The sequence below is a fragment of the Anomaloglossus baeobatrachus genome, chromosome 3 (genome assembly GCF_048569485.1).
Source record: "Anomaloglossus baeobatrachus isolate aAnoBae1 chromosome 3, aAnoBae1.hap1, whole genome shotgun sequence".
Taxonomy (NCBI): domain Eukaryota; kingdom Metazoa; phylum Chordata; class Amphibia; order Anura; family Aromobatidae; genus Anomaloglossus; species Anomaloglossus baeobatrachus.
In genome coordinates, this window is record NC_134355.1 from 109,067,344 (window position 1) to 109,094,908 (window position 27,565).

Genomic DNA, 27,565 nt, shown 5'->3' on the forward strand with positions numbered 1-27,565 from the left:
TACCTGCCTGCTGTACCTGGCTAGCATACAAAAATATGGCGAAGCCCACATAATTTTTTCAGGGGGCTAAAAACTTCTGCATACAGTCCTGGATGGAGTATGCTGAGCCTTGTAGTTCTGCAGCTGCTGTCTGTCTGGAGAAGAGCAGACAGCAGCTGCAGAACTACAAGGCTCAGCATACTCCATCCAGGACTGTATGCAGAATTTTTTTGCCCACGAAAAAAAATGACGTGGGCTTCGCCATATTTTTGTATGCTAGCCAGGTACAGCAGGCAGCCATGGGCTGCCTCCAACCCCCAGTTGCCTATTTGTACCCGGCTGGGAACCAAAAATATAGGGAAACCCGTTTTTTTTTAATTATTTCACTTATGTCATGAAATAATTAAAAAACAAATGACGTGGGCTTCGCCCCATTTTTGTGTCCAGCCGGGTACAACTAGGCAGCTGGGGATTGGAATCCACAGCACAGGTTGGCCTGAGCTTTCTGGGCCCCTCTGCTGCGAATTGCAGTCCGCAGCCGCCCCAGAAAATGGCGCTTTCAAAGTAGCGCCATCATCTGGCGCTGTATCCAACTCTTCCAACAGCCCTGGTGACGGTGGCTTGCTGGGTAATAATGGGGTTAGGGCTAGCTGTATATTATCAACTAGCCCTAAGCCCGAAATTCATGGTGGCACACCAATATTAGACATAGCCACCATGAATTTCTAGTACCGATAAAAAGAACCACAACACACAGAAAAATATTTTTCTTATAAATTGAAATAAAGAACCCCCCTCCGCAGTAATCCTGGGTCAAGGGTCCCGCATCGTCCAATCCGGATCCAATATCATCTGATCGGTTTGCTGGAAGGCAAAGCGATCAGATGATGTGTCAGGTTCAAGGGCCTGAATCACGTGACACAGCAGTTGATTGTATAAACGGCTTTTATACAATCAGCTGATTCATCAGTGCAAAAACAACAAAACAAACTACACTTTAGTCATCAGCTGATAGATTTGCCGACAGGGCGGTAAAAAGCCGGCCTCACCGTTTGACTTATAGTGTCAGCTGATCGCGTCAGGTGACCGCATCAGCTGATCATCACCAGGTCTGAGAAAGAGAGAGAGAGAAAGAAGAGAGAGAAAGAGAAAGAGAGAAAGAAAAGAGAGAAAGAAGAGAGAGAAAGAGAAAGAAGAGAGAGAAAGAAGCGAAAGAGGAGAAAGAAGAGAAAGAGAGAAGGAAGAGAGAGAGAGAGAAAAAGAGAAAAAAAAGAGAGAGAAGAGAAAGAGGAGACAGAAGAGAAAGTAGAGAAAGAAGAGAAAGAAAGGAGAGAGAGAAAGGAGAGAAAGAAAAGAGAGAGAAAGAGAGAGAGAGAAAGGAGAGAAAGAAAAGAGAGAGAGAAAGGAGAGAGAGAAAGAGAGAGAGAAAGACAGGAGAGAAAGAAAGGAAAGAGAGAAAGAAAGGAGAGAGAGAAAGAGAGAAGGAAGAGAGAGAGAGAAAGAAGAGAAAGAAAAGAAAGAGGAGAAAGAAGAGAAAGTAGAGAAAGAAGAGAAAGAAAGGAGAGAGAAATGAGAGAAAGAAAGGAGAGAGAGAAAGGAGAGAAAGAAAGGAGAGAGAGAAAGGAGAGAAAGAAAGGAGAGAAAGAAAGGAGAGAGAGATAGGAGAGAGAGAAAGGAGAGAGAATGAAAGAAGAGAAAGAAAGGAGAGAGACAAAGGAGAGAGAGAGAAAGGAGAGAGAGAGAAAGGAGAGAGAGAAAGGAGAGAGAGAGAGAGAAAGGAGAGAAAGAAAGGAGAGAGAAAGGAGAGAGAAAGGAGAGAGATAGAGAGAGAGAGAGAGAGAGAGCTCACAACTGATGTCTGACTCCTCCCCTCAGTGCATAATTAAATTATATTTATAAATATATTATAAATATAAGTTAAAGTTAAAAATAAAAAATTCAAAATAGTCTGGGAACTAAAAATATAGGGAAGCCCGTTTTTTTTAATTATTTCACTTATTTCATGAAATAATTAAAAAACAAATGACGTGGGCTTCGCAATATTTTTGTGTCCAGCCAGGTACAACTAGGCAGCTGGGGATTGGAATCCACAGCACAGGTTAGCCCGAGGATTCTGGGCGCCTCTTCTGCAAATTGCAATCCGCAGCCGCCCCAGAAAATGGCGCTTTTATAGAAGCGCCATCATCTGGCGCTGTATCCAACTCTTCCAACAGCCCTGTGGACAGTGGCTTGCTGGGTAATAATGGGTTAATACTGGCTTTGTTTTACTAGCTAGTATTAAGCCAGAGATTCTTAATGTCAAGCAAGGTTGACCCAGACATTAAGAATCTCCAATAAAGGGTTAAAAAAAGACACCACACAGAGAAAAAATACTTTAATAGAAATAAATACACAGACACATTAGAGACTCCATGTGTATTACTCCCTCTCAGCCCTCCATGATCCGGCTCTTCTGTCTTCTTTCTCCTTCAACCCATGCTGCTCCATCAGCAGCGCTGCATGCGAGGATGACGCTGTTCCTCGTGCAGTGCTTTCACTCCGTGAGCGAGAAGGAGCTGCTGCTTGTAAGCGGTGATGTCACCACTGACAGGAGCATTGCTATAGCAATGGTGATCTCCGTTATTGACTGGCTGTGGCAGCCGGTTTATAACGGAACGGGGAAGCAGACCAGGAACCCGACTGTGTGCCAGATCATGTCGCCGGTACACTGGGATGCACAAACGATCACCGCCTACTGGAGAGATGCACTGACAGGTCCTACATGATATGTCATAGTCATGTGACCAGTCTGTAGCCAATGAGATAACAGACACGTGACTGGTCACATGGCTATTTTGACGTCACGGAAGGTCCTGTCAGTGCTGGTTACCGGGAGGACGCAGCTATCATCGGAAGGAATAGCGACATGAGACAGAGTGCAGGACGGATCGCGAGGACCGGTAAGTGTTATGGCAATGTTTATTAACTGTATGTGTACATTTATAATGTGTTTTTATGTGTTTGTGATTGCCTCCCATTGTTTTCAATGGGGTTTGAGAGGTTCGTCGAACGGCTCATCGAACGGAGGACCGTTCGACGAACCGAACCGAACTCGAACTCCAGGGGGGTGGCTCATCTCTACTCATCAGTGTTTTCAAGGACAATTAGATGATGCAGCTCTTAAGGCCCCTTTACACACTGCAACATCGCTAACGACATCGCTGTAACGTCACCGGTTTTGTGACGTAATAGCGACCTCCCCAGCAACATTGCAGTGTGTGAAACACATCAGCTACCACCCCTCACTTTGAGGTCGCTGAACGCTACAAATCTTTCAGGACCATTTTTTGGTCCTTTTTTTCCTCGCTGAGCAGCATGCATCGGTGTGTTTGACACCGTTTAACGTTAGCAACTTCCCTTTCAAATAGCTGCTTTAACACGTCCCCAATGACCAGCTAGGTCATTCTGCAGGTCCGCATCGCTGCTGCGTCATTGGCTGCCTGTTTGACAGCTCACCAGCGATTCACCAGAGACTTTGTAGCGATCCTGGCCAGTTTGGGATCACTGGTGGGATCGCTAGAAAGTCTCAGTGTGTAAAGGGGCCTTTACACACTACCTGATGGCTAGTACAAAACAATGTCGAGCAAAAGGGTAACAATATTTTGAACTTTTGACTTTCAGGCGCCATATCTCACGATCCACTACAGCTTCAAACATGAGATTAGCATTATTTTATAGACAATCATCTTGGATATCTCATACATATATTTGACTTGCAACTAATTAGCATATGATTAGTTATGCAGATAGTTATCATGTCACTGCATTGTTAATGTTTTGCACCTGATGGTTGAAAAAATCTTTTTCTTACTGTATATTACAAATTACAAACTACAACCTGTTCTCACATTCCCTATTAGCTCAGTGTGTCACTAGGTTGATTCACAAGCAAAAGGTCACTGGTTAAGGAAGGAGCAGCCATGAACAAGATTTATCTTCTCCATCATCTAATCATCATCCAGCTCATTGGCAGAGGTCTCTCGGCCAAGAAAATTTCCAAACAGCATTATGTAAGTGCCATGACAGTTGGAATAATATGAAATGAGTCAACAAGTTGGCTCATCACAAGGTCTATCAGTTCTGGCTTGATAAACACAGCAGTGGAGGTGGCGCGAGCTTGCATAAAAGAACAGAAAGTGGACAGTAAAAAATTGTAAATGGGTGATTTGGAGTGATGAGACCAAAATAAATAGACCAGGGTCTGATTGGTGCAAATGGGTCTGGAAGAAACATGGGAAAAAGGAGCTAATAGATTGAGAATTTGAAGGAACTGTCAAGTACAGTGAAGAAAGCCTGATGATATGGGGTTGTTTCACAGCCAAAGGCATTGGATACTTGACCGGAATCATTGGAGGTTTCAATGCTGAGCTATATGTAAGTATCCGTATCCTACAAGACGAGTTACTTCATACACTTGAGTACTATGGATATGTAAAGGATGACATTGTGTTCCAGCAGGACAATGATTCGAAGCATATGTTGAGATTGGCAAAGAAATGGCTCAATGACAATGAAGTAGAGGTGCTGAATTGGCCCCCACAGTCTCTAGACCTCAACTCAATCGAACACTTGTGGGTAGAGTTGAAGAAAAAGCTGTATATGTACCAACATTGAAAATGTGTAAAAGAGACCTGGGATCAGATTTAGGTTGAGACATGCTTGAATCTGATCGAGAACATGCCCCGAAGGATACCGGCAATGTTGAACGCCAAATGGGGATTTAAAAAATATTAACAAAATAATAAACATTGACATTTAGATTTTTAGCCGCAATGCAGTGATAGAACAAGAATCTGCATAACTAATCAAATGCTAAATAGTTGCAAATCAAATTTATGTATCAGACAGCCAAGATGATTGCCTATAAAATGAAGGTAGTCTAACGTTTGAAGCTGTGGTGGATGATGTGATATGGAGCCTGAAAGTCAAAAGTACAAAATGCTGTTACCCTTCTCCTTGTCAGTGTATGCTGACATGAAGCAGGGCAAGAGATGTAACTAGTATTTTTGTCACCTCGGAAAAAGATTTTGTGCGGGACCCCTCACCTAAACCAACATCACACATACCTATAACTTAACTGATTTTATCACCCAATAAAATGTAAAGTATTAGTACTGATAGATTACTCACATTTATAGTACTACTATACGAAACACAGTTTTATGTATTTACTATCGTATATTATAAATGCATGTGTGGATATTTAAGTGTTTTAGAAAGGAATATCTTAAGGATGTAGCAGAGTTAGGTTAACAGGTTACCAAGGTTGTCCAGTGGAAATAGAGCGAGTTTAGAAGAGGTGTTAGATAGAATAGGGTTAAAGTAGTTAAGGGAGGAATGTGAAATGGCAAGATGTATTGTTGGGAAGGAGAGACCCAGAGAGAGACATTCAAAAAGTGGGTTCAAAAGTGAGAAGATGGGGCCTTAGTGCTAGCGCCAATCAGGGAACCCCGAGGTAACCTCTGGAAGACCGAACCATATAGCTCACCCAGCTTGGCTTAGAGAGTCATTGGGCCCAGAAGTGGACAAAGGTGTGTGTTATTAGGTGGAAGGAGGCACAGACCTCGGAGTAATGGTGATGTGGTTCGAGATAGTGGGGGACAGCTCGAAAAGTATTAACACACAGAAAGAGAAAGGAAGGCCATGTCTGCCATAATGGTGTGAAGAATAAAAGTAAACAAAGCTGATTGGCTAAGTGAACTCTGGTGTTGCGTGTCTTACTACGTCGAGGACCGGCAGCAGAGGTGACGGACACTGGTGTGAAGCAGCAAATAACTTTTGTGCACCCCGCCTGAAGCCAGATGTACACACAGGGTATCCTTGGTGAAGGAGAGAGGCACCCGTGTGGCCTGGGGTCGGCATCCTTCTTCATATATACATATTATACATTGGCTGTCACTGTTTGTTCTGTTTGCTTTCTTATTAGACACCGCAGCTAAAACCAATGTAGAAACAGTGGGAAATTGATAAGTGGTATATGAAAAATCTGACACAGTATACAAGTGAAGCGATACATGCGTGCCACTTTTTTTTATTATTACAAAATAGTGTATAAAGTGTGTAAGAGCTACCAAAGCGTTATTCCTTATTCTTCAGCTGGAGAATTGCCATGCACTAAAGACAACAGCACCATCAATGATCAATCCATAGGCTTTTCACACTTGATTTATTTAAGTGCTATTCAGTAAACCTTTCATAGCACCAGAGAGGAATTTAAACAAGCATCCACCAAACAAAAACAACCAGGCCATTTAATGTGTCTCCTCGTATTTGCAGCCTCTCATTTACGTGACATAAGAAGACATGCCGTGGAGTGATTGAAGACCCAAGGAGGTGCAGTAAACAGAAGAAAACACTCACGTATTCTCCATTAGAACAGAAATTATAATATTTAAGCCCTTTCAATCTAATATAGACAAGAGCATAAAGGAGGCTGAAAATTGTTTGTGCTCTTTTCTCGGCTAGAATGACTGTTCTCTAGAAGCTGCATTGTATTGTAAATCTGAATAATGTTCTATGATTGCTTCTACCTATTCACCTGCATTCATAATACCAGCCTATTTAGACAATATGACCATTTGCTTATGTTGAAACGTTCCGATGCCCGGAGGTTCTATTTAAAATTTGGCTACATTAAGAAAGCATTTTCATACAAAATATTGTTTTGAGAGTGAACTGTAATGTTATTCAAGCTATCATTATGAATTATTCAGCAGCATTAATGCTTTCTGATATTCCAAATTGCTAAATGAATTTATCAGAACAGGTACAAGCCGAACAGCAATAGAACAAACGCTTCTATTTTACGACACCGTGAAAATAGCACTCTTTAGTTTTATGATGTTTTTTTTTGTTTTCCTGTATATGAGATTTCTACTCAAAGGTACAGCCTGTTCCAAAGATGATTTTCTATAATTTCACTATTCCGTGTGCATTATTGAAGGTTTTACAGTCTTGATGCTAACAACAGTTGTAGTCAGGTCCGCGAGATTTATGGATATCTAGAAAATGTCACGATGACTGAGTTAAAGGTTGGCTTGATACATTTATCAGGTAAGAAATGTTATTTCTCACACTAAGAACTGTAGGGTTTGACATTTCAGGAGTATTTTGGAAGAAATGACTATATTAATGTTAAGATGAGATATCTAAATCTACAAATGGGACAGCAAAATCCCATAGTTTGGATTCAAGTCAGGATTTAATTTGGACAGTGGCCCCAAAACAAAATTTCCAACAAGGTCCTCAACTGGATTTTAATAGTATTGATGTTGTCATTTGGCCAAAGGGATCTTTTGGGCCCCATAGGCTCCTGGGTATGGCTGCTACTGCAACCCCTGCATCTAATATATCTAGTCTATAGTGAATAATAGGAATATGGGGACCAAGGATTAAATTTTTCAGAGATTATAACATAGAGTACATTTTTAATCTTTCTGTGGTGCATTACTCGTTATGGTAAATATACAGGTTATTGATGAGTGATGATATGGAAACACCACATGAGATATTTTGTCCCACGTTTATTTAATATATTTAATAAACCTTATTAACCAGTTGTTGAATTATATTTTGTGATTATTTTGTCAGGAAATCCCACACGTTTTTTAACTTTTTTGTGTGACTTTGTCTCTTGATTTTAACAAAATGTAAAAGTTTGTTTATTGAATCTCTAAGAAATAATAAAATAAAATATTTGGTATAATATACTCATGTGTCTTGTTGTTAAAAACTAGTATTTTTGAGTTAATATACCGCTAATGATGGTGGGAACTTAAATAATGTATAACATGTATATACCCTGTATCAAGCATTCACAGTAGATGATGTTCACAGCTCACCTCCTCCACTTTCCACACAATTACAACTACCCTGATCAGAGAGCACGCCAAGAAATTTAATCCAAGCCTCTGTGTTATTATTAGGGATGAGCGAACAAGAACTGTAAAGTTCGGTATCCGTATCGGACACCTTGTGTTCGTGCTGAATACCGAACACAGATTTTTGACTGTACACACAGTTCCTGTTCTGGTTTGTCACCAGAATAAAGCTTGTTGAAAGGTTGCAGAGCAGCCAATCAGCAAACCATTCCAGTGTAGGCACTTCCGGCCTCATCACAGCCATGACGAGTATTAGCATGGCTGTAGGTGGTCAGAGAAAGCACTTAAAAAAAAGGAGCAAAATGGTTAAACCTGGATATACTTACCAGTCTCCATGGCACAGCTGTAACACTTCTTCCAGGTCTGTCCATTACATCTTATACATATTCACTGCTTCCCCTGCCCACCATCTGGGACAACATCTGTGATTGGCTGCAGTCAGACTGCTGGCGTGCTGGCATTTCTGATTGATTGCCCTCACAGAGGCTGTATGTCTGAGTAAAAATAAATAAATAAATAAAATAATATAGGGTGCCCCGTATATATAGACACCCAGTGCAGATAAAGCATACAGCTACAGGCTGCATACCCCAACTGTGAGTGATATCTTGGCTGTGCATCAAAATAGAGGAACCCAATGCAGATTTTTTTAATTATTTAAATAAATATTTAAAAAATGATTTGAGGCCCCCCTCAATTTTCATACCCAGCCAAAATAAAGCCAACAGCTCGGGGCTGGTATCAATTAGATTCGACAATTCCGGGACTTTACACAGCTCATCCCAATTGCCCTGGTGTGGTGGCAATTGGGGTAATACAAAGAGTTAATAACAGCTGTGATTGGTCAGCTGTCATCAAGCCCTAAATTAGTAATGGGTAGGAGTCTATGAGACCTCCCATTACTAATAATGTAATTCAAATCAAATAAACACAATACAATGAGAAAAATCCTTTATTAAAAAAAAACATCCTCTTTATCCAATTTATTAACCCTAAAACACCCTTGCAGGTCTGACGTAATCCACATGAGGTCCCACAACAATCCTGACTCTGCTACATGTGAGGTTGCAGTGCACAATCACATTAGAAAACGTGGTGCTCACTGTGATTGTCAGCAAAACGATGACTGAGCCACAGCTGTGAGCGGTGATGTCATCTGAGGTTACAGCTGGAGGTTCCCACGGTAACACAGCTGTGACCTCATGTGAACTGACCTGAGGTGACCTCATTGAACTCAGTGACCTCACCTCAGGTGAAGTCATTGAATTCAATGCCTGATTTTGCCAAAAGCAGCAGATTTGGTGCAGGAATTTGATGTTTACATTTCTGCACCAAATTTGCATATCTTGGCAAAGCAAACAAACGCAGTTTAGATGTGGTTTTCTGCCAGGAGATGCAGATTTAGCGCAAAAATGTCTGCCCCTAATTTCTGCACTAAATCTGCATCTTCTGGCAAAAAAATGCATTACGTTTTTTTGGCCAGAAGATGCAGATTTGGTGCAGAAATTTGGTGAATAAATTCCACCACCAAAATCTGCATCTATTGGCAAAAAAATGCATTTTTCTGGCAGGAGATGTAGGTCTCATTCAAACTCAATGAGTAGGATTCTGGCCAGGTGGGAGCAATGCCTAGTAGACCAACAAGACAAAACAATCACTGATCTTGGGGAGACCAGCCAGAGAAAACACTGCCGGCAGCCAACGAGGGCGCTCAACACAGTGAAATCCTAGGTGCACTGCCCCCTGGGAAATATGCAAATCAAAAAAGTCCATGGAGCCTCTGTTAGGAGTCTCGACACAGAAACTATCCAGATATCCCTCCGGGAAGGACCTAGCCAAGGAGTGGCTCTTTTTAGGAAACCACCATAACCACCATATTAAGTGGCCCTTTTAGTCAATATCCAACTCTTTGACAAGTTGGATCAGTGATTGTTTTGTCTTGTTGGTCTTCTAGGCATTGCTCCCACCTGGCCAGAATCCTACTCCACACTGCTGAGTGGCAATACCTCGAAACAGCTATCTGTGGATGGATACCTGGCCTTGATATTTCCCTTGCCATATCTTTAAACTTGTCAAAGAGTTGGATATTGAGTAAAAGAGCCACTTAATATGGTGGTTATGGTGGTCTCCTAAAAAGAGCCACTCCTTGACTAGGCCTTTCCCGGAGAGATATCTGGCTAGTTTTGTTTGTCGAGACTCCTAACAGAGGCTCCACCGACTTTTTTGATTTGCATATTTCCCAGGGGGCAGTGCACCTAGGATTTCACTGTGTTGAGCGCCCTCGTTGGCTGCTGGCAGTGTTTTCTCTGGCTGGTCTCCCATAGATCAGTGATTGTTTTGTCTTGGTAATCACAAACATGGACACAGGGTGGGGAAGTGTATAGCGGTCTGCAACCAATCAGAGACATTGGCACAGAGGATTGGCAGGGCAAGTACTCAATACTGATGAACCTTAATTAGCAGGCCCTGAAGAGGATTTGACTGCAGTGTGATCCTCCGGGAAACATGGAATGTATAACTACCCTACTCTTACTACCATTTAACTTCCATTTGCAGCCCCTTAGCTCTTATTTTGGCCATTTTACAGCCCTGAAATGTCTCGCCCCATTGACTTGGGGTTCATTTTTCGGAGTCAAGCTCGTTAGCAAGTTCATTTGCCAAACCCGTTTGTTTTGTTTACCGTGTTGGTTCGTCGAACCCAAATATCCACAGGTTCGCTCATCGTTATTTATGATATGTAATTTCTCCCTCATCCGCTTATAAGTTCTGCTTAACCTGGTTGACACACTTGTTCTTTTCTCCAATTGGGCAAATATTGATTCCTCTTTCTGACCTAGGCTTGTTTACTGACTTCTTCTGCCTTGCAGTTTGATTCTGACCCTGCAACCTAATCATTCCCTGGCAGTCTACACCCCTGGTCATCATCAAGTTTGTGGACTCAACCAATGACAGATTGTAAGTCCAAATCTCTTTACAAAGGTTAAAGGGTGAAGGCCAGGTTTCTCCCAGTACATAATAGATGGAGTGGCTAGCACAAAACCTGTCTTTGGAAGTCCTATTTCAGATTACATTATATAGAGCTACTTTACAGTATAACTTTCCAGAAAAATATGACTCAATACTAAACTGTGATTGATCGATTGCAAGATTTGACCCAGCTAGTTCAACAACTTGCAGAGCTGATACATCCATATGATTTACCTGTACTGGGTATCATAATATGGGGTGACCCTATGCCAATTTATTTATTTATTTATTTATTTATTTTTACACCAATATAGACACACAGACATCGCCTGTCTGGGGCATGTCTGACTGCAACCAATCAGAGACATGTGGACTGTCTGTGGGCAGGGAAAACTGTGCATATGCATGAAGGATAATGAGCAGCCTCGGATGTAGTATGAATGGACCGGAAGCAGTGTACAGCTGAGCGAGAGATTCGGTAAGTATAATGCACCTGCTTTTCCCTTTTTTCATTATTTTTTTTTAATTACCCGAGTTACTGGATTTGGATCATTACCCAGACTTCTCTGAGAACTTCGGGCCTGGGGTCGGTACACGGGTACTTTTCAACCTGCGGAAATCCAGACTTTTACAGTCTGGGTTCGCCCATCACTAGTCCTTACTTATTGGTGCCTTACCTTTATAGATTATTTTATTTTTTGTTTTAAAAAACCTGTCTGTGGCTCAGGTCTTGGGCATTTCTTGGTTACATTGCATTAACCCAATTATTGGCTGTCACCAGGGCGATATTGTAAGCTGGAATAGATATGTCTTTATCTGTGAATTTGTCTAAAACCTCACCCAGTAGATTATCTGCAATATTTTGACATTTTGATGACATCTTATCTGTATCTGAGAGTATGTAATTTACTACAATGAGATACAGTAAAGGGAAAAGTGCACACAATAGGGTCACTCTATTAGAGGAGAAAAAACTTTAAAAATGGAGTTGCTCACCTAGAAGGTTATGTGGTTACCACCACAAAGCACAGTCGCTGCTGCCTTGTGGCTTGGGGAAATCCCCCAGATAAATTTTACCAGTAAGACAAAAATACTTTAATATTAGGCTGCGCGGCTTGGAGGAAAACATTTCCTGCTGCTGTGAATATGGAAAGCAGCTTTTTAATTAAAAACGCATTTTCACGCTGAATCAGCGTCTGTTTCGAATGAAAAAAAAACCTATTGCTTAAATCAAAGACAATTTGTTTTGCAAAACTTGAAAATTGTGTTTTCTTGGTTCAAGAACCAAACTTCCTAGAATATACAGTACAGACCAAAAGTTTGGACACACCTTATCATTCAAAGAGTTTTCTTTATTTTCATGACTCTGAAAATTGTAGATTCACATTGAAGGCATCAAAACTATGAATGAACACATGTGAAATGAAATACTTAACAAAAAAGTGTGAAACAACTGAAAATATGTCTTATATTCTAGGTTCTTCAAAGTAGCCACCTTTTGCTTTGATTACTGCTTTGCACACTCTTGACATTCTCTTGATGAGCTTCAAGAGTTAGTCACCTGAAATGGTTTTCACTTCACAGGTGTGCCCTGTTAAGTTTGATAAGTGGGATTTCTTGCCTTATAAATGGGGTTGGCACCATCAGTTGTGTTGTGCAGAAGTCTGGTGGATACACAGCCTATAGTCCTACTGAAAAAAATGTTAAAATTTGTATTATGGCAAGAAAAAAGCAGCTAAGTTAAGAAAAATGAGTGGCCATCATTACTTTAAGACATGAAAGTCAGTCAGTCCGAAAAATTGGGAAAACTTTGAAAGAGCCCCCAAGTGCAGTGGCAAAAAACATCAAATGCTGCAAAGAAACTGGCTCACATGAGGACCGCCCCAGGAAAGGAAGTCCAAGAGTCACCTCTGCTGCGGAGGATAAGTTTATCCGAGTCACCAGCCTCATAAATTGCAGATTAACAGCAACTCAGATTAGAGACTAGGTCAATGCCACACAAAGTTCTAGCATCAGACACATCTCTAGAACAACTGTTAAGAGGAGACTTTGTGCAGCAGGCCTTCATGATAAAATAGCAGCTGCTTGGAAACCACTGCTAAGGATAGGCAACAAGCAGAAGAGACTTGTTTGGGCTAAAGAACACAAGGAATGGAAATTAGACCAGTGGAAATTTGTGCTTTGGTCTGATGAGTCCAAATTGAGATCTTTGGATCCAACCACCGTGTCTTTGTGCGATGCAGAAAAGGTGAACAGATGGACTCTACATAACTGGTTCCCACCGTGAAGCATGGAGGAGGAGGTGTGATGGTGTGGGGGTGCTTTGCTGGTGACACTGTTGGGGATTTATTCAAAATTGAAGGCATACTGAACTAGCATGGCTACCACAGCATCTTGCAGCAGCATGCTATTCCGTCCAGTTTGCATTTAGTTGGACCATCATTTATTTTTCAACAGGACAAGGACCCCAAACACAACTCCAGGCTGTGTAAGGGCTATTTGACTAAGAAGGAGAGTGATGGGGTGCTGCACCAGATTACCTGGCCTCCACAGTCACCAGACCTGAATCCAATCAAGATGGTTTGGGGTGAGCTGGACCACATAGTGAAGACAAAAGGGCCAACAAGTGCTAAACATCTCTGAGAACTCCTTCAAGACTGTTGGCAGACCATTAACGGTTACTACCTCTTGAAGTTAATCAAGAGAATGCCAAGAGTGTGCAAAGCAGTAATCAAAGCAAAAAGTGGCTACTTTGAAGAACCTAAAATATAAGACATATTTTCAGTTGTTTCACACTTTTTTGTTAAGTATTTCATTCCACATGTGTTAATTCATAGTTTTGATGCCTTCAATGTGAATCTACAATTTTCAGAGTCATGAAAATAAAGAAAACTCTTTGAATGAGAAGATGTTCCAAACTTTTGGTCTGTACTGTATGTTGATGACTAAGGATTTAAAGATGGATCTTTCTATGGCCAAGGCTATTAGGGATTGGATCCAAACCAAGCCTCTGCAACCTTTAGGGTACATGCCCATGATCAGGACCCACTGCGTCCTTGACATGGCGGGCGTGATCTGTGGGGCCACAAGTCCTGCACAGTAGAACACAAGAGACTCCAGCTGTTTGTGGCCACAATCCGGGCTCGAGCAGTTGTGATCTTTCTCCTCTGTTCTCCCTGTGGAGAACACTTATGACTCCGCAGGAAAGAATTGAAATACTGTGGCTCAGAAAGACACCCCACTGGTCAGTTTTAACTGCAGGCAGTACACGCACAGTGGGCATGGGATTTCTAGAAATCCTATCCACTGTGCTTGTACTGTACAACACAGCATTTTGTACGCATCTGAAACATGCTGCGTCCAAAACGCTGTGAAGACTGATCATGGGCACGCACCCTTACACTGTTTTCTTGGGTTAATTAATTACTATAAGAAATTTACAAAAAATATTTGCAAGATTGACAATCCCTTGATTGACTTAGCTAAGAAGGGGCCCTATATGAATAACTAGAAATCTGAAACAGTTAGAGCTTTGACTCTGGAAAAGGAATAAGTATAGTTTGATTCTGTATTGGTCCAGTGTGACCTAGAATGTCAATTTGTAGCAGAGGTGGATGCCTCAGAATTTGGAGTCCGAGCGGTGCTATCACAAAGCACTCCATCTCTCACTTCAGACTTGTGCCCTCTTTTCACAATTAGACAAAAGAAATTGTGATATTGATAATTTGTTCACCTACAAAAAGGAAAGTAGGAATGGCACCACTTTCTAAAAGGGGCAAAATAAAAAGTCACTTATCAGGGACTACATGAAGTTTAATTAACTAGAATCAGCTAAAAGAGATAAACCTAAGCAAAATAGATGGGCTTTATTCTTCTCTAGATTTGATATTATGTTGACATTCACACTTGAACTACTGTTTTTCCTGTAGTTTATGTATATTTGAAATCAAGGACTCTGAATTAGTTCCTTTCTTGCTGAGGATATACTTGTGTCCTAGATTCTTCTGAATCTGGTTAAGGAGATACATAAAACTCAAGAGCTATTATACATAAAACTCAAGAGCTATTGCCTGAAAATAAACTTTCCAAAAATTGAATTATTACTCCTAAGTTTTATCTACAAGTACAATAAAAGTCTTTTGATTCTGGCCTTGCTGGTCACCATGAGATTACCAATACTATCTGACATTAGACCAGGAATTTTGGGTGGCCTGGAGTGAAGGAAATATGTTATTAGATGGGAAATCTGTGCACAAGCTAAAAAAAAAACAAACCTAATCTTACCCACTGTAAACAGGTCCTTGAAACCACCTCTCCATGAAGTTTTTTCCTGACCTCCTATCCTCCGGAGAAAAGTCTGTTATTTAGTTAGTTGGCATGTTTATCAAACAGTATTATTTTGTCCCTATGTTTGGATTGCCAAACTCTCAAAACTTAAGTTATTATTTATTAAACAAATTGTGCATCTACATGGGATTCCTAAAAATATTGTTTCTAATTGAGGAACTCTGTTTCAAATTATGGAGGTCATTCTGCAATAAGATTAATACTGAATTGTCCTTTTCATCAGCTTATCAGACAGAGACCAATGGTAAGATTGAACATACTAATGATGAGACTGAACATGCCAACCAAACACTTGAGCAATATCGTCAATGGTAAGAGTGGTGGACTGGAGCTTTCACGATCCTACTCCTGAAGACACCAATTGTTTCATCATGTAGTGTAATGTAAACAATGTCTTGCGTCTTTAGTAAATATTGTTTTATATGAATTGTACTGTCATGTGATGTTTGCTTGTGTAACATATAGTAAAATACAGTGTGTCCACCCATATCCTGTCCACTGCCATTAACTTGAGAAAGTCAGCAGCTATAGGAATAGAAGTGGTGTCTAGGTATAGTAAAGTAGCCATGCGCTACGCAATGAAACTACCTATAGCGCCACCTGGTGGAAAATAATAGAGTTAGCATTTTTATCTTGAAAACAGAATGAGATAGAGAAAAAAAGTGAATTAAAAAATTGTTACGCCTCATCAATTCAATATGAATTGACACCTTGCATACAGAAATGCTATGATATGAAACCCAAGAAAACATTGAATGCTGGTCACGCATATAGCGCTCATTTAACTTTGATGCTCTAAGTGGCCACCATCAGCTGCAATGTACATCTGGACTCTGGACAGCATACTGTATCTTGCTGCACATTGTGCAATATGGTAGGTGACACGTTTGCACAAGCATCTGTAATACATCATTGTAGGTCCTGCAATGTTGGTGGAGGGGTTGCATACACCTGTGTTTGATGTGACCTCACAGAAAGAAGTCGAATGGAGTCAGGTCAGGTGAGCATGGAGGCCACTCCACGCAGCCACCATACCCAATGACATGTCCGCAGCCTTGTGAGTTTTACATGTTCTAATCATAGCATTTATGTATGCAAGGTGTCGATTCGTATTGAATTGATGATGCCCTACATCTTTGTAATTCACTTTTTTCTCTATCTCATTCCATTTTCGAGATAAAAATGCTAACTCCATTGTTTTCCACCAGGTGGCACTATAGGTGATTTCATTGCGTAGCGCATGGATACTTTACTATACCTAGACACCACTTCTATGCCTATAGCTGCCGCCGTTCTCAAGTTAATGGCAGTGGACAGGATATTGGTGGACACACTGTATAAGGTATAATGTGTAGCAGTGTTATATGTAGGAATGTAATGTAGTATAAGGAATGTAATGTTTTTTATGCGGGATGTTTGATAAGAGAGTTTTACCTAGCAACACACAGCCAAGTCAGAAACAGTCACAGTAAGTGTTGGGACTAGCCCCTTTGGAGGGGTTAAGTGAAAGGGAAAGCGATGGTTAATTCTAGAAGAGAAGGTGACGACCTAATGGAAACCTAGTGAGCAAAAGTGACAGACATGTAGACAGTCAGTCGTGAAGGTCACACACAGTGAGTGGTTTTTGGCAGGAAAGGAGAAAGCAAGATAGCATGAATCTCGAGTGTTGACAGAGACATCAGGTGTGAAGACCGATCTTTGAACAGAGTACCCCCAGACAATAGAAGCCAGAGGACGGGACCCTAGCAGTGAGGTCCCTTAACCATCAAGGTAACAGGTTACCTTTACTGGAACAAGATTTGAGTAGCCAGGTCCCTTAACCATAAAGGTACTGGGTAAACCTTAACTGGTGTATGAACCAAGTCGACCAGCTGAGTGGTTTCTCACCAAATGTCTGAAAGTGCAAAGCATTACTCTGGTCATGATAGGACCCCTAAGGAGACTAGACATGGGACTACAAAAAGGGAAAGGAACTGGATTGCATTAAAACTCTAGGGATTAGCGTACCCAGTGTTAAATGGCACACACTGAGGGTAACAACAACATGATTGGTTGGAGTGTACACAAACAAAAAAAAAAATGAAAAACCCCATCAATCTTCCCCCAAAAGTGATCTGTTTATGGCTGGCTGCATGTGGGTGGAGACCCAAACTGCCCAACTAGTGACTTCCATTGCGGTTAAAGTCAAGTCCGGGTCCCAAACCGAACTATATCTAAAGTAAAGCTGACCCCATCGAACCGAACTGCCACAGGTCCACTCATTTCTAGTGAACAGTAAAAATTATTAAAAAAATGAAAACAAAATTTGCTTTTTTATTTAAAAAAAAAGTATGTACCCCAAATAGCTTTTAATTTAAACAGTTTAATTTATACCACATGAAACGTATGTTTTCTGTAGCCTCTAATTTGACTGAGCAACATTGTAACTTTCTCAGCCTAACATTGGAAGAGCAGCTGTTGAGCACAAACTTCTGGTGGAACATTCAGTGAACCTGTCACCATAGAAGTGCAGCCCAATTTGTGCGCAAACTGTTATGGGGCCAGGGAGCCGAGTATATTGATATATATGTTTTAAATTATTTAATCCCGATTGATCTGAGATTTCCCATCCAATGTGAGGTCTTGTCAGTGATTGAGAGCTTTATTTGTAATAGCGTATATACAGAAATAGCTTTCAGTCATTGATAGGTTGGCCCATTGAACCTAAAGTCTCAGAAAAAGGAGAGGTTTAAATGCTTAAAACACAGATTATACTGAATCTTCTCATAAAACTATATATCAGTCTGCTCTGCCTCCCTACTCTGTCTCATGGTGTCTGCAGATTGGAAAGTATTTTCACGGTGACAGGTTCTCTTTAAATATAGTGCAGGTATTTTTTAAATGTTAGTATGTGTCGAAGGATTAACAATTTTTGGTTTTCCATCTTAAAATTTGATTATTGTTGCAATTAAAAATCTCTTGGGAATTGTCAAGCCTCTTTATATTTCCTTGGAACTCATTTTCAGTTGAAGATTTGTGTGGTCTGATGTAAGGTAGGTTACAAGAGACACGACTAGCAAGCCTTCAAAAGGGCAGATGTAAATACCAGCTTCCAACCATCTGCGGGAAGGAAGCAAGCGTTTTCCTATAGATCATTGCTACTTGTTCCATTCTTACAATAATGTTAATGAGAAGCAATAGTTATATGTCCCATATTTGAGTCACATAGATAAAATCTCTATGAATAAGATAATAAAAAATATAATTTGCATTTCATTCAAATTCTTGTCCAGTTTTACATCATCACTCTTTGTCGATCCACATGCAATTGTGTATTCTCTATATGTCTCAGTAATGTTGCCTCCATAGGGACATTACATCACATATTCACTACAACAGGATGTTAACCAATCAAGCTCTACGGTGCAGGTGACAATGCCTTTCCACCCCGAAAAAATGACTGACCCCTACATCCTGTGGGACCAAGATGCATAATCCTAGGTAACCTTACATATAATTTTATGGCTGTGTTTATATGAGGCAGCCGGAATCAGACAGGAATCCTGAGTAGAGATGAATAAACCTGAGGTTCGATTTTTGGAGGTCGGGTTCGAAAACCAACTTCAAAAAAACAAAGTTTGGGTCCGAAGGTCAAGTGAGTTACCAGTGCAAACCACTCAAGCGAGCAGCACTGTGCTTGGGTATGAGTGATGCTCAGCCCTGAGCGAGATGCTTGCAGTGTTTGAATGGCTCGCACTTGGGCTAAAATCAGCATGTTCTGATGTAATGTACACACACAAAAGATAAAAAAATTGAAAAACTCCACTCGCCCTCCCGCAAAAGTGTTCTGCTTATGTCTGTCAGCATGTGGGTGGAGACATGAACTGCCCAATTACAGACTTCAATTGAGGTTTGAATCAAGTCAGGATCAACTGTACCTGTTGAACCGAACTTCCAAAAGTTCACTCATTTGAATTCCTGAAACAGTCAAGCAGACATTGCATTCATTGTGTCTGTATATTCCATAGAAGTAAACTGGTTATGGAAGCAGCGTAATGCCCATATTGTGGAATCAATGTACTCTTTGAAACAGTGTAGCCATACCTGTCTACATAAGGCCGGTTTCACACATCCGGCTTTTCGCCGGTTTGCCGGATCCGGTGCTCTCCCGTACAGACAATACAGTACAGTGACAGCGCTGTAACTTCCGGGTCACATGCGCCGGTCACATGACAGCATGTGACCGGCGCTTGTTGCGCTGTCACTGTACTGTAGTCACTGTATGGGAGAGCGCCGGATCCGGCAAACTGGCGAAAAGCCAGATGTGTGAAACCGGCCTAAGGCAGCCAGAGGTAGACAACAGCCTTTACTGCACTGCTTCCCAAACATCCATTTACTTCTATAAGTATTAGAAAAAGAGAATAGCATAGTCCGCTTGGCTGTTGCCACAAACTGGTCTACCTTTAGTTAGGGAAACAGCGTACATATGGTAATACCGTACTATACCTGTCTACATGTGGGTAATAAAGGTAGACAAGATTATGTATACGGCCTCACAAGTGACACTATACTCATTCCCAGCTACGAGAGACAGAGAAACAGAATAGATACGGAAACAGACTGCTCCACTTTTTCCATTATCTCATCCACCTCTAGACACTAGAAATAGGCAGGTATTCCCAAATCAGAGATGAAAGGGGCTGAAATGGGAATTCCCTTTTAAGGAGGCTTTTTCAACTCTAAAGGCTGCTTTACACGGTACGACCGATTGTGCAATTTCACAATCGATCGTACCCGCCCCCGTCCTTTTTGCGTCACGGGCAAATCGCTGCCCGTGTCGCACAAAGTCAGTAACCCCCGTCACACATACTTACCTCTCGTGCGACCTCGCTGTGGGCGGCGAATGTCCACTTCCTGAAGTGGGAGGGACATTCGGCGTCACAGCAACGTCACACGGCCGCCGGCCAATAGAAGCGGAGGGGCGGAGATGAGCAGGATGTAAACATCCCGCCCACCTCCTTCCTTCCACATAGAGCCGGAGGCGGCCGCGGGAGACAGGTGAGCTGCTCATCGTTCCCGTGGTGTCACACTGAGCGGCGTGTGCTACCACGGAAACGATGATCAACTAAATTAAACGATATTATGGAACCTAGTGAGCAGTACACAACTCACGATTTGTGAGCGATACTGCGTCGCTAGGAGGTGTCACACAGGCCGGCATCGCCAGCGATGCCGGATGTGCGTCACAAAAACCGTGACCCCGACGATTTATCGCACGATAGATTGTCTGGTGTAAAGCAGCCTTTAGTATTTCAGCCAGATATGACATGGAATACACAGGGTCTAAAACAGCCATATTCCTATAGCCTTGGCATTTTATTTATAAAGGTTAAGGATTTGTGCACATAGCCATGGTAAATATCTTTGCAAATGTCATGTATTCTTTGGCACAAACCTGTGGCTAGTCAGAGAAAACTATGGACCCAATTCATCAAGACCAGCAGCGTCCACTCTGGCCTTTATGAAGGGTCGTGATAGAGTCAGATGCAACTGATATGATCAGCCGACATGTACCTCTAAAATCAGTGGTCAGATTGGAGATCAGCTCGCCACAGTTAAAAAGTTAGATCCTGTCAATCTCCTGCAGCCATTTTCCATTGTGGTCTCGTGACATGATGGTGGGGTGCCGATAGGATGTCATAACAGCCGAGAATCCACTGGTCATGGTCACCCATGTTTCTGTCATGATGTAGTTCCTGTGAACACCAGCACCGGCGTTTAAAAGAAGTCAACTTTTCTGCTGTACAGAACAGTGCTGCTGTGCCACTTCAAGTCCTCTAGGGGGACTAGTTAAAACAATAAAACGTGAAAAAAAGTTTTAAAAAATATGACAAAAATAATAAAACACAAAAGTTCCAATCACCTTCCTTTTTGCCCCATTAAAAATAAAACAAAAAAACCCCTAAAAACAAAACACATATTTGGTATTACCATATTCAGAAATACACAATCTATCAAAATCTAAAATAAAAAAAAAATAATCTGATTAACAAAGGGCGTAATAGAAAAAAATGAAAAACACCAGATTTCATTTTGGGGGGGGGGCACAATATTGCAATAAAATGCAATATGAGGCGATCAAAACATTGCATCTGCCTCAAAAATGGCATTTGTAAAAATATCAGCTTAGGGTGCAAAAAATAAGCCACTACACTGCCCCAGATCCAGAAAAACGAGAACGTTACAGGTATCAGAAAATGGTGACAAATGTGCCATTTCTTTTACAAAGTTCAGAATTGTTTTTCACCAATTAAATATAAAAGTATACTTGCTTGGTATCTAAGTACTCGCACTGACCTGGAGGATCATATTGTGGAATTGCAATTTCATTGCACTTGGAATTTTTTTCCCATGTTCCAGTACACTATATGGTAAAATTAATGATTTCATTCAAAAGTACAACTCGTCCCACAAAAACAAGCACCGTACTGCTATATTGAAGGAAAAGTAAAAAAAACTTTAGCTCTTTGAAGAAAGGAGGAAAAAATTAAAAACATAAAATTGCCAGGTGGTGAAGGGGTTAAAAATAATGTCTTGTGCCAGCAAGGAGGTAACTCCTTTCTAACATGTTTTCTATTGCCTTTTGTCAGGTGTAATCCATCTTTAGCAGCAGAGACAAAGACGGATTATAGAAAGTGGGGGAAGGGTCTTTGTGTCTTTTGCACCTTCTCTCCTGTTGGTCCATCTGAAGACAGTCATAATAGAGAGGTCACCTTTAAGTTTGGGCAGGCAATGCTATTTGAGAAAGGAAGTAGAAATGTATTCAGGAAAGCATGGTGAAAGGAAGCACAGCATTTATAGTGCTGGCAGAATGCCGAGTAAATGTAACAGTATACTAGAAATTTTTGCATAGCAAATTACAAACTATAAGAATTGAAAGAGTGTCTTGACTCTTGACATGATAGACTGTTATTTTGCACCAAGCTTTAACTCATGGGTCCCCAACTCCAGTCCTCGAGGGCCGCCAACAGTGCATGTTTTCAGGATTTCCTTAGCATTGCATGGGTGTTGGAATCATCAACTGTGCAGGTGATTAAATTATCACATGTGCAATACTAAGGAAATCCTGAAAACCTGCACTGTTGGCGGCCCTTGAGGACTGGAATTGGGGACCCATGCTTTAACTTGTTGGGAATGAGTGGAGCCATGTATGCTTTTATGCAGATTCTGTGTGAAGGGACAGGTACGCTTTAAATAACTAGTTGAATACTTAAATGGAATCTGTCAGCAGATTTTTGCTATGTAATCTGAAGACAGCATGCTGCAAGCGTTTATATACAGATTACAGCCAGGCATCTCTTATCACAAAGTGTGCTTTTGTTTACCTTCAATGTTAGTTTAAGCTTCCTAGCTTTATCATTAGTGAAATCAGGAGCTTGTGAGCTAAAGTATTACTCTGCCCCCTTTCGTGATTAGCATCTCCTGTCTATGGAAATGTCCACTGAAAGCCTGATGTTGTTGGGGGTAGTTTGTGAAGCTTTGCTAAAATATTATTTCAGTTGGGAAGCTGAATATGCCAAGATATGCCTGGCTTAAATACAAGTAGGGAAGACTTTCAAGATGAGTATAATAAATCAATTTTACACATAAGTCATAGGTTGTCCTAGGATATAGGATAGATACTCATTTTGTTTAGTGATAGAATTGTATGAATACTTTTTTGTTAAAAGAATCCTATGAAAATAAAGATATAACAGATTATCCTGCAGCCGGGATTCCCAGCAATTAGTAGTAAGATATAGGTAAAGCCTAGCAATAAGCGTTTTCCTCCTATGTAGTACCATTAAAGGAGAATGTAGCAATGTAGCAGTACACTGTGCCTATTGCAAACAATAGGTTGCTTGTGTTATACATAGTAAGCCACATCCTCAGGGGAAAGTGATGTTCTCACTACTACATTTCCAATAGGGGGCACCCTTCTCATATCCCTATCTAATTCAGAAATCACTAGTAAGATATAGGAAATGGATTTCCCAGCCAGACCACATTCTGAATTTGAGTTTAGCTTACGACTCATCTGCACCAGCAAAATATACTCAAAAATCTAGGTTCTCAACATGTTGGTCATGTCTCCTGGGATACTCACACTATATATGCATCAACAAGAGAAAAGAATGTGCGAAAAAAGTGGGATCACCACAATGAATAAATATACAAAAATATCTTTATTATAGAAATAGGCACAAATACCAACAACCGATTAAAATCAATTAAAAAAGCAAAACAGCTTATGGGAAACACACATACTGAGAGTGCCAATGGTGGTTTGGCAATGCAGCAATGTCGCCACCAATAAGCATGATTTAAAGCAAAAATAGCCCATACAATACCACCTACGGATGGACACACAACGGGGTGCAGGCAAGGAGTGGAGGGGTGAGGTATGAGCCCCACGCGTATCGCTACAAACAAGGTGTAGCTTCCTCAGGGGAGATGTGCAATGATGGAAGCAATGTGCCTTTTTATTTAGTACAACATAATTAGAACATAATTACTAAATTGCCTACCAGCGTGTGGAGAAAGAGGCAAGGAAAGGTTGCTGTGGAAATGGAAGACGCCCGATGGAAGCTGCCATTTTGCCACGTGATCACAGTCATGTGAATGGGAAAGAGCCATATTGTATGGGCTAATTTTGCTTTAAATCATGCTTATTGGTGGCGACATTGCTGCATTGCCAAACCACCACGGCATTTTCCATCTGCTTATTTGGTGGTCCCAGTTTATGGACACTGTGTCTTAAATCATTGCATTATTATATGTTTGTGGGGTTGGGGCTCTTTGAGGGTGTGAGGTATTCTTTGGGTGTCAGACCATTGGCACTCTCAGTATGTGTGTTTCCCATAAGCTGTTTTGCTTTTTTAATTGATTTTAATCGGTTGTTGGTATTTGTGCCTATTTCTATAATAAAGATATTTTTGTATATTTATTCATTGTGGTGATCCCACTTTTTTCGCACATTCTTTTCTCTTGTTGATGCATACTAGTTTTCTAATGTGCTAAGTGGCTTTGATCCCCTCATATTTTTCATGAATCTGTTTTGGTGCCCTCCCCTCCCACTGTTGTACACTCACACTATATATCACACACTATACTCTTTCTTTGCATTTTAATAGGCAACATAGTGTTTAATAATGATAGCCTGGGGCGTGCTTTGATATAAATTGTTTTAGTAGAGGGTACTTGGCATAGAAATGCTCAAGCTTATCATAAATGACCTAATAAAATGTGCCACCCCCATGGATTTATCTTCTACAGCATCAGATGTTGGAACCTCCTCCTTCTAATTACTGCAGGACAGCAGATATCACTTATTTCCACCTGCCTTGCAGTCTGCACTCATGACAGGGACTCGTGGGCAACCTGCTGCTCTTCATCTGTTCTTAACTGGCAAAACAGCATTAGAGTCATAGTGCAAAACCCATAGGAAAGCCCCGAGTGGCTTTCAAGCGCTTTACGGAATTCATTTAATACAAATCTTTATCTGATATTTAACCTTTTATCCTAAAAATGCAGCCAAAACTTAGACTGAATTTGTGATATAAATTCCCATTGAGTGAACTGTAGGGCAGCAGTGAATGATCTCAAGGTATCACAAAGTATATTCCATTTACCTCTTCTCCATACTTATCTGCTTGAGTTCTGTTGTTCCCTCAGAGATTAGTGGGTGGGAGATGATGAGATCATTGAGAAGAGGAGATCCAGCAACAACTTGAAAGTTCATTTTAAAATTTTTTTTAATTAGTAAATGCGCCAATCTTAATGCCTTCAAAGGCTTTTCGCATTACTGTATCTGTTTTATTTAGATTTATTTCATATTTCAAATTATCACATCGTTGTACATTTTCTATACAGGCAGAACAGATTATTTACAAATACGCAGTATCACTAAATTTCAAATCAACAGATTATTTACAAATATGCAGATTTTTAAATTTCAAATCTCCTAATCAACACACATGACCAACTGCCATATCTGAGAGCTGCTCATACAAGATGCTGGAGCCCAGTGTGGCACTGAAATGGTTACACTGGGAATCATTACATCACTGCAATAGCTGCTAGGAAGCCACCACTCAACCCCAGCTAATGTTACCATCATGAAACTAATCTGATTGAACCATATACTGTAAATCCACATCAGATGCTGGCAATGACCGCCTGGCACCTAAGGATATAGATTTATTTTTTATAAAATGGAGATAAGGGCTGAAGATTTCACTTTGCACTGAGCTTGGACTGTTTTTTGTTGCATTCTGGATTATCTGATAGCCCTAACACCTTCACACCAGTAACTCACATTTAATTCTTATAGATTCAGCCACAATGTCATTTGGATGGGGAAGAAAACCCCATCAAACCTGCCCCCATGTACTGTACCAATGTGCTCTTGACACATTACGTAATGATTAGACTGGGCTGCAAGGTGTGAGAGTCACTAAGATGCTGTATTTTTAGACTGCGAGTGAATCCTTTTAACTCTTTAAGGGCTTTAGCAATGAAATTGCTTGGCTGGGGCAAAGCAGTAATGTCATATTGAAGCAAGATGACCACAGCAGTAGATTAAGAATGAATTCACATAGATTTATTAAGCCTGATGATGAAAAAATCATTAAAATATATTGTTTTTACTGATTCTTAAAGGAGCTTTTTAGTAGTAAGTCTCAACCCTGGAGAATCATTATTATCCAAGATCACATCTAATGTTTACACAGTAGCACCAACATCATCTGTAGTGCAGTACAATAGGAGGACAGGAGACATGATGCACATATTTAGGTGGTATGTATTTGCATGTATCAGGACAGCACTGTTCTCCAGCCCTTACCTTTAGCCCTCTGATCTCCCCTAGATGTAGCTGCAGTCTCCTATTCACCTCCCGGATCAAATTGCTGTGATCCAACATAGCACTCATCTTGTCAGCCTCTGCTCTTCGGAGCCGGACAATCAGCTCCTCCTTAGTCCACTTCATTAGTTCCTCATCAGAAACCTTGGCAAGATCTTCCACTGAACTTTCCCCAACAACCTTTGACATTTTTCCTTAGCACTTTTCTCCACTTTTAGAAATAATGCCCAAACTGTGACTCACAGCTCAATTTCCCAATACTGTGCTACTGGACGAACCCAATAGTGTTCTCAACAGAGCCAAGCAGATCCCTTGGTGACTTCTAGATCTTGCAAGAAATAAAGGATCCCCTCTAGAAAGTCAATTTTCTTCCAAGCCATTCTATACATGGGCTGATATTTGGCCACCAATTCTTCTCTAGGCAAAGAATAAATCCATAAAACATTTGATTGAAAGCCTATAATAAAAATACCATGGTATCAGAAAAGCAGCTTGTAGGAATCAATTACTTTACTTCAAAGCATCTGCAGGCTCCTCTTATGTCCTCATGGCTATAGCTTTTACTGCAGTAGAGAGAATGAGAGCATGCAGATGCTGCTGCCGGCATGCCGGTGTGGATGCTCTCCGCCGGGCTGAGATGGGAATGCTTTTGACTTGGAAAAGAGTTCCATTGCCTGCAGCAGACACAAGACACTCTGGCTGCTGTTGCTGATGCTGATAATACAGCCCAAGTGAGCTGACCCTTTCCCTTTCTTCTTTGCTGACAAATGTGCAGACTAGTTCCGGATATAGGTTTATTTACGCCATCTGCTGGTCGTTTTTATTCATTTCTCTTTAAATTCAATGAATTTGGCTCAACAAGGGAAGTTAAAAGGGTTCTTTCATGCTCTCTGATTCTATGCAGTTTGTTTTTATTGTTAAGGGATTAATAAAGTATATAAGAAGAATAATGTCTACATGATTATCCTCCTTCCACGTCCGCTTCTCTTTCTACGAATTATATCACCAGGTGTCCCTACGTTTACACTGTTAACAGTGTTCGAGGATGTAGACACAGTCCTGCTTTACAATAATCTGACAAAGGGTACAGTTTCACTTGCGTTTTGCACGGACGAGTGCAATCCGATAAATCATTGGACTGCATTCGCACCAGCACAAAACTATGGGGCAGTGTCCATCTACGATTGATTTCTCATGCGATATCAGCCTGAGAAATGAATCACATCTTGCTACGTTTGGTATCGATTCTCGGCTTACACACTTCCATACAAGTCTATGGGAGTGTGTGAAAGACCACACTGCACACGCACGGTGGCTCAGTGGTTAGCACTGCAGTCTTGCAGCGCTGGGGTCCTGGGTTCAAATCCCACCAAGGACACTATCTGCAAGGAGTTTGTATGTTCTCCCCGTGTTTGCGTGGGTTTCCTCCGGGTACTCCGGTTTCCTCCCACATTCCAAAGACATACAGATA

At 41.0% G+C, this 27,565-nt stretch overlaps 1 protein-coding gene and 1 long non-coding RNA gene across 4 annotated transcripts in view; one reads left to right on the forward strand and one right to left on the reverse strand.

Annotated features, from left to right (window-relative positions):
• The window catches only part of CCDC85A (coiled-coil domain containing 85A), a 466,675-nt gene extending 439,834 nt beyond the window's left edge, over positions 1-26,841 (reverse strand). For 2 of the 3 annotated variants that reach the window (XM_075339374.1, XM_075339371.1), the window contains exon 1: positions 26,077-26,841. In XM_075339374.1, coding sequence (XP_075195489.1) covers positions 26,077-26,283 — 207 coding nt within the window. In that variant the 5' untranslated portion in view covers positions 26,284-26,841. The remainder of the gene's footprint in view (positions 1-26,076) is intronic. The other variant, XM_075339372.1, reaches the window with a different exon arrangement.
• Positions 10,771-15,520, forward strand: LOC142296119 (uncharacterized). The gene is made up of 3 exons (XR_012751589.1): positions 10,771-10,853; positions 11,180-11,343; positions 15,436-15,520. It is a non-coding gene; the product is annotated as an uncharacterized LOC142296119 (long non-coding RNA).
• Positions 26,842-27,565: the final 724 nt, after the last annotated feature.